At 42.2% G+C, this 12997-nt stretch overlaps 1 protein-coding gene across 2 annotated transcripts in view; it reads left to right on the plus strand.

The window, feature by feature from the left end:
• The first annotated feature begins 546 nt into the window (after positions 1-546).
• Positions 547-12997, plus strand: part of dock10 (dedicator of cytokinesis 10) — a 71654-nt gene continuing 59203 nt past the window's right edge. Inside the window, exon 1 of one of the 2 annotated variants that reach the window (XM_074642053.1) lies at positions 547-798. In XM_074642053.1, coding sequence (XP_074498154.1) covers positions 691-798 — 108 coding nt within the window. In that variant the 5' untranslated portion in view covers positions 547-690. The remainder of the gene's footprint in view (positions 799-12997) is intronic. The other variant, XM_074642052.1, reaches the window with a different exon arrangement.

A 12997-nucleotide genomic window follows, 5' to 3' on the forward strand; every position in this document is an offset into this window, starting at 1 on the left:
AAATATGTTTGTTAATGGACTATGTATTAAAATGTAAATGGGCTTTAATGGAAGTTAAAATTCAGTTGCAGCAGTGAAAATTGTTTATTGTTGGTGCAAGTAAGCAGTATAATAAGAATAGATAAAAATGTTAGAATAAAATAAGAATAATTTTTTTTTTAAATTCTACCAATATACAATATACAAAATAAGCTATAAACCTGATATAAACAGATTTTAGCAGGCTATATTAAAAAAATAAAAAATAAATAAAAAAAAGCTTACCTAAAATATATATGTTAATGGCCTATGTATTAAAATGTAAATGGGCTTATAATGGAAGTTAAAATTCAGTTGCAGCAGTGAAAATTGTTTATTTTCACATGTGTGAAGTTGGCCAACTACAGTTGATTCTTTTACCCTTCAAAATAAAAGCAACACTCTCAGTCAAGCATCCATCTCGAGGTTCGGATTCGCCAAAGATGTTTTAATTCGAAAGTCATGACCGGAAGTGCTGCTTTTGATACACTGTTGCATTTTACATCAATTCCAGAACGCAGGCATCCTCTCTCTCTGCCTGTGTGTGGACTGACTGACTGACTGACTGACGGTGTGTGTTTGTGTGCATGTGTAAACAACACAGGCTCATGTTAGGAGGAGCGAGAGCCAGGTCTGCAGCAGATATTATTTAACCCGGGCTCAGATGAGGAGATGGCAGCCGAATCGACCCGGAGATTCACCAAGAACCTACTGAAACCGGGCACCGCGGCGGAGATTCGGCAGACGGCGTGCAACGCAGTCAGACACTCCGCAGTGACGGTGAGTAGAGATATACCCCCGTAGTATGAATGGGTAAAAACATGGTGGTGGTATAGTGGAGAAAAAAAAACGCATCACCACCTGTGGGCCTGAAGCTTTTTTTTTGGTGCTCTGAGCTTTAACATCTGGAATTAGCCTCTCCATCTGTAACCGCACCGCTGCACCGTACAGCAGATCTGACATTGGCATTCATGGAGCATCTTTCTTTTGCAGCAAAGCCTCTGCCTATTGATCCTGCAGAACAATTCAATAAATGGTTACTGCTCAGTGAGGGGCAGGAATCGCCACATTTTCTTTCCACTATTGGAAAAAGAACCCGCTTGTTATTGGCTTGGTAATGTGGCTATAAAGTGGTAGAGCCTATCATATCCCCCCTGTGTGGGTTGTAGTTTATTTCAGTGTGGCTGGCTGTGCTGGAGTGAATGAAATGCAGTAGTAGGATAGTGGGATGCGGCATGACACACACAAGGCAGCGGTTTGCATCTGCCCAGCGGTGCACAGAAACATGGAGGGAGGATAAAGGGGAGGAAGGAAGGAAGGGAGGGAGATGAATTTCGACCACCAAGGCTTTGATTTACGACTAATTCTACTATTTTAATGTCGAGATTTGTAAAAATGTATGCTCCAGTGGGTGTGTCACGCCTTATAATAAGAGCTTCTGATTGACACATAAGATGGGAGGAGGAGGGGGTATAGTGCAGGAAAAAAAAAAACAGCCACACAAATGCACACACAAGGAGAAGGATTTGTGCTTTGATTATGTCCTTTTGATTCATCTGGCAGAGGGCAAATCCTCTACCTTACGTTTTGCATGTGTGTGTGTGTGTGTGTGTGTCCATGCTGTAGAGATTAGCATAGAAAGAAAGGTCACTCCACTCCAGTCGCTTTGCTGCTACTCTACATCCTCTTCACTCTGGTGTTAGTGTGTCAGTGGGACAACATGCGTAACAGAGCACACAGTGAGAAATTGATTGGAATAAAGAGAGAAAAATCTAATAGTAATGGGGGGTGCACACGGCATGATGACGTGATTAAAAAGGAAAAGAATTGAATGAATGAATGAAAAGTAGAAATTTTCCACGAGCAGCCAGATGTTATACCTCTCTGACACAGCTGTATAAAACAGAATAGCATTAACCCTTATGAGTACAGGTTTACTGACAGTATGCAATCTGTCATGTCGCCAAGTGGAGTACAACAGAACAGTGTTTATTGATTCCCTTAACTGGATGTAGAAATTGACTGGTGAGTCACCTTGTGTTGGTGTCATTTAGGTCACACATGTTGCACTGCAGAAATAACACCCTGAGCATCACTGCCTTGCCTAATAGCAGTGCAGCTGAAGTCACACATTTGAGACTGTGGTTTTCAAGCAAAGAAGTGACTATTTAAAAGAAAAGGAAGTGAGAGATATACAGAGATTGATGAGAATAGTGTCTCAGCCGGAAACAAGAGGCACTTGAGTTGCCTGGTGTCCCTTCATTATCACCATGTTGTACAGTATTAAACATAAGCAGTTATGGCAATTATAAGACATTAAAACCTGCAGTAGGCATAATGTGTGTTGCCATGAATAATTACCACTAGTTGATGTACAGCATTGGCCACAATGGCCTCAAGAGTGTAAAGAGTACGTGAGAATTTCCAGTTTATATTCTCCCACGCGTATATATTGTCAAATCGCCCACACTATATGCAGAATTTACCAGAACACCTAACCAATTCATGAACAAATTGTTTTTTGTAAAGATCAAATGGAAATGGAAACCATGACTAATACTTTGATCTACATCAGTATATGCAAAGACACCTGCTTTTTTTTGTCCTTGTCATCCTCCAGTGCGAAAGACTGACTGGTTAGAGTCTGTTCCTTTCTATATATTCAAAAAGCAATGTCTTTATTATGAAAGAAAGCCATAAATAATGACCGGAAGTCATTCTATGTACCGATATAGGATGCAGGAATGTGGAGAGAAAGAGCTGGTTAGAGGAGTAACCATGTGTGTGTAAGTGTGTCGGTATAATACTTGCTCGTGTGTGCACGGGTTTAGGTTAAGTGGGTGTGTAAATGTCTATAGGCGTTGTGTGTGCATGTGTGTGGACCTTTTTTTGTGAGTGTTAATGCACAGCCTTTGTTGGTGAAAGAAACCAGGTCAGCAGAATCAGGCCCTATGGCATAACATTCAATGAAGCGTGAGCCTCTTTCTCTCTCTGACCCCCCCTCTCTCGTCATAGTAGCCAATTTTTTCCTCATTGACTTAACGTCACCTCCCCAACCTCTGACTTTACCCCCCATCTCTCCATGCCTTCACTGTTTCAGATTCTTCTAGTTGCTTCTGACACAGTTTTCCTCTGTTTCTTACCATTTCCATTGCTCTGCATGGGTCCTCAGTCAGGTTAGATCAGTTTCTGAATTTGTGAGTTTATAGTATACATGATACCTGGTTAAATCCCCCCGGTGCGTGCCGCATTTTCCTCTGATGAAGTGCTCTGTGAAAGCAATCACTTCTTTCTGACTACTTCACTGTTTTCTCATAGTGGTCAGCCCACCCATCCCCAAATATGCATGGAGCGTGGAAGGGTAGATAGATGCAAGAATGAAGGATGTAACGGTGGTTGAGTTTGTTGCTTCACTGACCATGAGATCGTTTCCATTACATCTTTTTTCTGGCCTCTGTCTGGCTCTGAGCTGCCGGACAACAAATTACAAAGACATTACATATCCAACATATGTTAAATATATTACATAATGAAGCAGGATTTGTATCAAAACACGCCTGAAGTGCAGGATTTAAATCACATTAATGGCGCTGTATTTCAGACCCATTACCGCTGATTATTGGCACCAGAGAGCGAGAGGGTTTGTTATGACTCTCAGCAAAAGTGAGCAGCATAGCAGTAGCAGACACAAGTGCCATTCTTCTTGTTGTGACTCTGGCTGCCTGCTGGGATGAACCACATGTCATGCCATGCCTGGAGGATGCCAGCCACACTAGCCACACAGCCAGAGATCGGGGCCAACATACCCACCCTGGCATCCCACCGTAGCTCAGAGTTTATTTGCCCAGTAGCAAAGGGTTGCTTGTCGAAAGTCACAACTCGCTCATTGCTCGAGGCCATACGCATGCATTCTCCACACGGTGTCCTAATGTTTGGTGTTGTCGTGTCTTTCCTTTGGCACCAGATAATGCCACATCTTGCTTGGCGTCCTCGGTGCCCTTATGGTACTAGCTTCACGCCTGATCACGTATTGACTATTTTTGGTACCCAACCCCGGGCTCCTGGCATTTATTGGGAATGTTCCAATGTAATCTTTATACCAGTGTTCTGTCCTGATTTAGCTTTTTAACTCACTGTGTGATTTTTTTTACATTGCTGCTGCTGACCACTGCTGACTGTTTCAAGTCTCTACTTTATATTTTTCACATCATGCTGCAACTGACAATTATCTTCATTATCGATTAATCGTCTGTTGATTAGGATGTAAATTACTTGATTAAAAACCTCCATATAGAGTATATTGATTACTGTCAAGTCTAGAGTTGCAACGATTCATCAATTATTCGATTAGTTGTCAACTATTAAATTAATCGGCAACTGTTTTGATAATCAACGGTCATTTTTGTAAGAAAAAAAGAAGTAAAAATTCTCTGATTCCAGCTTCTTAAATGTGAATATTTTCTGTTTTCTTTACTCCTCTGTGACAGTAAACTGAATATCTTTGAGTTGTGGAAAAAACACGAAATTTGTGGATGTCATCTTGAGATTTTGGAAACAAAATATAGACCAAACAACTAATCGATTATCAAGAAAATAATCGATAGACTAATTGACAATGAAAATAATCGTTAGTGGCAGCCCGAGTCAAGTCTACATAAGGAAAATTGTGAAAATGCCGCATCACAAGTTCCCTGTGTAAATTCTCACATTCGAGATGCGAATGAGTAAATCTGTTACTTTTGCTTGATAAATTACTTTAGCAAATGAATAAATGATCAAAATATTGTTGATAAATCTTATGTCGATCAACTAAATGACCACTCAAATTAGTATTTCAGCACCACACAGGCACCAATGGCTGCCTTGAAGGCCCCAGAAAACTATCACTGAGATCATAGTTTGGTATTTATCTTACCTCAGCACCAAAAACTTAAATGAAATAAAATTTTGATGATTCTGTTAGTTAGATAGTTAGATCCTTCTAACAATAATGTGTAATATGGGGCGGCTGTGGCTCGGCGGTAGAGCAGGTTGTCCACCAATAGGAGGGTCGATGATTCGATCCCCGGCAGTGTCCTTGAGCAACATATTTAACCCCAAATTTCTCCCGAACTGTGCCATCGGCGTGTGAATGAGTATTTAGATTAGATCCTGATGGGCAGGTTGGCACCTTGTACTGCAGCCTCTGCCATCAGTGTATGAATGTGTGTGTGAATGGGTGAATGCATGTATTGTAAAGCGCTTTGAGTGGTCGGAAGACTAGAAAAGCGCTACATAAATGCAAGTCCATTTACCATGATAATTCTGTCAGCAATGTCTCTTCTGCTTTTAGAACTGCCTGAAAACGCACGTAGTGCTTTGGAAACTGTCTGACAGTGATGCAAAATATATGTGACTTAGAGTTAATGGGCTTAAACATGCAAAAAGCTTTGGTCTGGTGGGCCTTTACCAATGCGGTTCACCTCCGTGCTCATGTGCATGCTCTCAGTGTGTGTTCTTTGGCCTTAACACTAAAGCGTGAAATCACACACTCACACTGCAAAGAGGGTTCAAGTTCAAGTGCTTTTCCTTCCTGTATTTTGCCACGGTTTATGACCCAAGAGCTTGAAAATATTGAAAAATGGTGTTTTCATATTTCATTGACCTGCCTTGTCTTTATTATTTTTCACTCATCTCAATTTACACAATGGGGAAGAAAGGAAGGAAGATGGTTATTTCAGTAGATTTAATGGCAAAGGGGTCTCCTTTCTTCTCCTCTCTCTGGGAACGCGACTGTTTTTGGCTTGTCTCATTACATTAGTTTAATCTTCTCTGCTTTCTGTTAATCCGTATGCACATCAGCCTTAATTTCTCTGTCTTCTGGGCATATACTGGTCATGTTCTGTTTGTAATGTTTCTGTTCTTCTAGTAAAATACCACCACTGGGCATGCCTGTCTGTCTGGAGCTGAAATGTGTGTCAGACGGCGTGGCGCAGCCATTTGTTAGTGGGGGGGGCACGTCTACAGTGTGCCACAGTGATGTGCTGCCGGTGTATGTAGTGTTTGCTGTCAGTCTGACTCCGCTCTCTCCTCGTGACACATCATGTCGTCTGCCTTGGATGTATCGTGCATGACTGCTGACCTGCCTCTATGTATAGTAGCCTAATATGCTGTGTGTGTGCGTGTGTGTGCGTGTGTGTGTGTGGTGCTTGTGGTTTTTCTGAAAAATTATTTAGGCTGGGTAAAAATTTTGCAGCATGCATATGGGTTTGCAGCTGCTTTAGATCTGTGTCGTTGTGGTTTTTAATGTTGATTTGACGACCAAAGTGTGCTGCTGCTGCGGTTCAAGAAGAGAGTTGTCAGTGTCGCGTTAATCAGTCGCTGGCAGCGTGTAACACCAACTAATATGGCCGTCTCATGCGAGTCAGTCAAACTAATAATGCTGCAAATCAATTGTCCCCGAGGAGAGAAAGAAACCAGTTAGATTACCAGTGATTAGCCTACTCTCTCCCACAGCCGTGCCTCTGTTACCACGGCAACAGAGAAAGGTCAATTAGGATGGAATTCTAACAGGAAGCACTCCTCGCATATCTCTACTTTTTCCCCTTCCAGTATATCTTATTTCATCTCATCTATTGCTCCCAGTGCTCCCAAGTTTTTCATCAATTAGTTTTGCTGGTTTGCGTATAGCTGCTTATTTTACACTTATTCTTATTTTTTTGTATCTGTAACCTGCCCACTTCAACTGCTTTCTGAACACCCACTCCATCTTTTATCACCTCCTGTGTTTTGTTTTTTGTAATCTTTAGCTCGCACAATGACAAGTGCGAACAGTAGATCCGCACTGGCATGTCTTTCACATGCGTTTTATTACATCTGGACAGGACAAGGTAGGACGGGGACAGGAGGAGTGGAGCTGGAGCCAGAATCAAGCTTATAATTGGGTCAGACATCACCAGTCTAGATCGTAAAGAGGGGGAAACCAAGAAGAAAATGAGGGAGGAAGGGTGAGAAGAGGAAGAGAGAGATTTGGTAGATCTGTCTCATCTCCCAGAGGAGTTTACACTGAAGCTCTACTGCAGATAACTTGTCCTGTTCGGGACTTTGTGTGTCTAAATCACACATTTAGCAGGCTATTGTCCAATTGCAGCGCTATGTGCAGTTTTTATGTATGGTATTCAGACATTTCAGGGTGTCTCATTAGCATTATCATGTTCGAGTGTCCATGCAGTTGTGAGTATCTTTGTGCTATATTCACAAGTTTGCACGCTCTGAGGTCCCCGTGGATATTCATATATAAGTGTTCCAGTTTTTGAAGAAAGTTGGTTTCTCAGCACTGCAGGACAGAAAACACAAATGCTGCGCTGTTATCTTTATTTCCATAGAGTTGCATATGAAGCTGCTTCACAAATCAACAGAGGCCTGCCAATACGGTTATTCTCTTACGTAAGTTGGGGTTTTGGAAATCAGACCACAGTCTGATTGTATAACCACATAAATAAGACTGAACAAAACATTGCGATGGAACCATTAGAGTAGCACGTTGCAGAACGATTATCAGGGTTTTATGACCGCTAACATCATAAAACATCAAATTGAATATAAATGTAAGTCAGAGATGCTGTTTCCCACAACAAATGCTCTAGTTTGAATGAGTGTGGCTACTGTTTTAGGCCATTATCTATTAGAGAAATTGATCACAAAACATGATGGATGATGGTAAACAATTTCCCAGGGGAAACGCTCATTATACTGTAGCTAAATTAGCTCTCATACATGGCACTGTATGACATTAGTCATGCTCAGCAGACACACACCATGAAAAGCAAAATACTGAAGTAATAGAGTGCTCCAGGGATGACGTATTTTTCCCACCGGTTCAATCGACAAAAAGCCAATGGGATTTTTCTATTGGGTTTTGGATTATTGCAAAAAAATAAGCTCTGTGGCAAACAAAAGTTTATTATACTTGCATGTTTTGTTCAGCAAGATAATATTAAAAAATAAACATTACTTTTATGATTTGTAGGGGGAAATGCAATCGCCAGAAGTAAAAAGCTAACGTTAGGCTATAAACGAACTACACTACGGTCGCATGAGCCCGAGTATAAACAACGAGGGTGTAAAGGCGGGCGAGTCGGCGTGGTGACGTTTAGTAGTCTCATTTAGCCACTCGTTAGCAACCACCTTTTTTAAGACATATAAAAGCTTCGAAATTCACAAGTGGGGTATTTATTGATGTATTTTATGTCGTAGAACAAAACTTAAAAAACTTGAAATCTCTGACGCTTGTGTTAACCACAGACTTTATTTCAAGTATCTTACTAAAAACCCATTGACTTCCAGACGAGGGAACCGGAAGTGCAAAAATGCGAACTCAATTACAGGTTTTAGGACTCATTCCTGCAGCTGTTCTTCATCTTAAATTAATTTTATTTATTTTGCATCTGTGTCACCTCTTGGGTCCACTGTTTCTTGACCGAAAAGTGTGATAAATCACACCTCGTGTTGGGTTTCCCCTCTCCGTCTCATGTTTGGGTGTATGTCATACATATCTTATACTCTATGTGTCAAACCCGGGCTGTGAGAGTGGCACCTCCTAGATTGTGTTTGTGCAATGTGGGACAGGATGTCATGCTCGCTCTCTCACAACGCTGTACATGTTGTGCCTCTGAACAACTCAGCGTACAACACCCTCTTCTGGGAAGCCGTGCTGTGCAGTTCTTCAGGGCGCCTTCGTCATGCGGTGCATCCTAAATGTGTGTTCATATCACTTTAGAGTTTTCATCAGCAGGGTGGCACGTACTTATTCTCTTCCTCCCCTCACCTCACCTCGTCTCCCCCTCTATTCTCCCTCTTATATTTCACTTCTTACCTTCTGCTCTGCTCCCTCTCTCTGTTTTTTTCTCTTCTTCTTTGCCTCTTACATTTCTACACGGATTCCCTAATTGCCTGCACTTCCTTTCTACTCCCTCATTCTTTTCTCCAAATCAACTGGATTACACTCCGTTCTCACTCCTTGTCACGTTGAGTGAATGCTTCTAGTGTCACCGGTGTGTGTGTGTGTGTGTATATATACATGCAGACAGGAGAATAGAGAAAGGGATTAGAGGAGATGAATGGCTCTTTGACATTTGTTATGACTGAGCTGCAGACGACTCGGCCGTGTTTGCCCGATAACAGTAGGACCGTGCACTGCCAGGCCTTGGTGTGTGTCTGTCCCCCCATCTTCTCAATGACTCATTCAGAAAGGACAGAGAAATAAAAGCAAAGAGACGAGAGCACAGGGGGGAAAAAAATCTGAGCCTGTCACTAGTGACACTGTCTCTTTCTGAATCCCCCCACTGTTTGAACTCTGCGTGAGGCGGTGCAGTGATCTCACTAGTGTGTGTGTGTGTGCTGGGTGTGAGCACAGGAAATTCATTTCCCCCCCCCCTGAAATACATCGTAGTGTCACTCTGTCAGTGTTGAACTATAGAAGACAAAAAGTCTGTTTAGTCTAGGTTGGAAAAGTGGATAGATTGAGAAAGTCTGTCTTTTATGCAAGTGTTTGTGAGAGGTCACATGAGAGGAGGAGAGAGAGAGAGAGAGAGAGAGAGAGAGAGAGAGAGAGAGAGAGAGAGAGGTCCCCGGGGCGCCATGCATTGTGCCAATGTACGTTTACAATAGGCTCTTTGGAGAGGCTTCACAGCCAGTGAACTGCTCCATTCAGACTTCTCTGACCGGGCTTTGCCTCACTGGAGCTTAACTTTTATCCTCTCACTCTTTCTCTAAAAGCTCTCCATCCAGCTTCACCATCCTGCCCCGTCGTACCTTAATAGACATCAACTCGTCCATCCAGACTCTTTTCACGGCCCCCTAGGGAAGGAGCGAGGAGGGGAGGAAGGGGGGGGGGGGGGGGGGGGGGGTCCACTTCACATACTGGACTAAGAATAGTTCAGCGACTCTCTGCGAGTGAATTGCTGTGTTGTGTCTCTCCCTCACTCTGCATTCCACAGTAGGAGGACTGAATATGCTACTGCCATTACCGTCCGACCCCCATGCCCTGCTGCCCTTGCCCTGTTGTATCCGCACACACATACACACACACGTACACACTGTGTGGTAGTCATACGTGATGTGGACTTTCCCTCATTAACTGTCTACACCACACTGGCTGGACAGGAAAGTGACAGAGGATGTAAAGAAAACGTGTCCACCATTTGTACGAGTCGTCCTCAAAGTCTATAAATCTTAAACCTGTTTTTGTTACATGGTTGAATCCTTTTAAGATCTTTTTGTCCCTTTCTCCTCTGCCTGTCTAACTGTTCCCCGCCGGCTTTGATCAACCCGGCTGACCCGCTGATAATCCCGTCTGACCGTGTCTGTCCTCTTGGCCCCGCTGGTGTCAGAAAGTAAAACCGAAAGAGACAGACACAAGCAGCCATTATTAATATTTCACCACCAGCAGCACCCACTCCACTTACCCACATCCATCCACACACATATACACACAAAGATAGAAGTACACACACATGATTATGTCTGCAGAGCCTCGGCCCCTTGTTAGAAATAGAACTGATAGTTTTCACTTACAGATAATGTGTTGTCTGGAGTAGCAGCACACAAGAAGACATAGCTGGCATAACTGGTCATAGCAGAAGATAACTGGTTTAAAAAAGCCTCTAGTTTCAAGATATGGAAGGATTCAAAATTGTGACTTCTTTTTGACACTATTTATCTAAGGGCTGGACAATAAACTGGATTCATCAAATTACCAATGTTAGGAATCTGTTACCGACCTGTACTTTCCAGTCTTTACGTTAAGCTAAGCTAAACTAAGTTAAGCTTCAGCTTCATATTTAGCGTACAGACGTGAAAGTGGTATCAATCTTTTTATCTAACTCTCGGCAAGAAAGTAAATAAGAGTATTCCCTAAAATGTCGACCTATTTTTTAAACTGGTCGTACTGTAATAAAACAGCGCAAAAAGAAGTTCAGGTTCAGGTAAAACTTTAGTATCCCACAAGGGGAAGTCATGTGGTCATACATGTGTTTAAACGGTATGTGCACTAACAAACACATACACACATATCCGGTACAGTTTTTGCTGGTATGCATCCCTCAACCTCAAACAGAAAAAAATCATTAACAAGGGTGATAAAAATCAGCAGCAAAATCATCGGCACTCAGCAGAAATGTCTGTCTGTCTGTCTATCTGTCTGTTTGTTGTTGTTGTTGTTGTTGTTGTTGTTGTTGTTGTTGTTGTTGTTGTTTGCTACTGCGGCAAAACCCTCTGGTTCCCGTCTCAGACAACCATTAGTCAAAACTCAACGATATAATTTCTCTTTCATACCCTCGGCCATTTCACTCCACATCCACCCATGCCTGTTCTTCTGTTCTTCTATTCTTGTCATTAGTAATATTGTAACTCTTATTCTCTATATATTTTTGGTACTTCAAGGTTTCACCTTTTTCAGTGTTTTAGTATGTGGGAATGTACAGTATGTGTATATTGTCTTATTGTGATGAGATGTTGTTGTTGTTGTTGTTGTTGTTTGCTACTGCGGCAAAAAGCAATTGGGGGACAAATAAAAGTCTTGAACTTGAACTTGAACAATACTGGCAATATAAAATATACATCATATACATTATACAATCTAAAAATACAGTATACACAATCAAAAAAGTAAATACTCAAACCTAATAGGTGCACATCTATCTCTCATTTAGTATTCTAATTGTTGCATTGGCACAAATGATTGTATTGTTGTTCTGATTTTCCGCTGCAGGATTTTGCCGCTTGACCTGCTACTCCCTCAGAATTTAAGATTGGAGAGGAAAGGTAGGATCATTGAGGATCTGATTAGCCTTTTTAAGAATAAGATCCTTGTACAGCTGTGCTGCAGACCACCTGATCAACCCCGATGATCCTACTCGCAGTCTTGAACACGCGCTGCAGTTTGGCACGATCTTGAACACGCATATTTCCGAAAGTGCAGATCAGGCCTAAGGACAGAACACTCTGCGAGACAGATTTGTAGAACATCTGGAGGATACGCCGGTCTACTCTGAAGTGATTCGATTTCCTAAGAAAGAACAGCCTCTGTTGTAGTTTCAAGATTTAATCCATGTGTGCGCATTCATTGAATCTTAAGTGGTCATCAATTTCAACTCCAAAGTATTTGCACGTTGAGACCAGCTCAACTAATTTGCCATTAATCTAGTAGGGGGGGTACTAGTGAGTCAACATGAGAAAGGAAATACATGCACTGATATACAAGCAACAATTACTGTTGTATTTATTGTTTTCTAAGTAAATCAGATTTTATTTAGGTCCAGTCTTAACTTTATTTAAAGTTATCAGGACTCTTGAGGGTATATGGTGGCAGGAGTCAAAGATGATGCAAAGATTACAGTTCCACTCATTTCTATTCCCCCTGACTGACACAGATAGTGTGTATATCTGACATACAGTATATCCCACAGGAGACACAACCCCGAGCCATAACGCTCAATAAGTGACGGGAGTTAAGGTGAAGAAACGATATCCATGATTGTCTGTCATGCTTGTGGATGCTGATGTTAGAGTGGTGGGAGTCTTTCTATGGGTCTGCGCTGGCTCACTGTATGCCTATGTCTGACTGACTATGTATCTTCCTTTGTGTGCATACATCAAATCTGTGTGCCTCAAATGTCAGCCAAAGAGCTGAAAGGGGATCTGCAAAAGAAATACGGGAGGAAAAAAATCACCGGCCATAGATGGAGACAGAAGAGTGATTTTGAGTCTGTGAGAAATTTGGGGGGGTCGGGGGAGGGGGGAGGGTGAAAGGTAAGGGAGGATAATAGATATGAAAACGCATGAGGAAAAGTGTTCAGAACAGCTGCGTCCTCGGTCTAAGCTGGGACCTTAGGGAGAAGGAGCTGTGCTGAGTGGGCGTCTGGTAGATAGTTAGCGCCGGTATGGAGGTTACCCAGAGGTCACATGTAGGCTTTGTGAGGGTGTCACATGTAGGCGTCAC

Source organism: Sebastes fasciatus, chromosome 7, assembly GCF_043250625.1.
Source record: "Sebastes fasciatus isolate fSebFas1 chromosome 7, fSebFas1.pri, whole genome shotgun sequence".
Classification (NCBI taxonomy): domain Eukaryota; kingdom Metazoa; phylum Chordata; class Actinopteri; order Perciformes; family Sebastidae; genus Sebastes; species Sebastes fasciatus.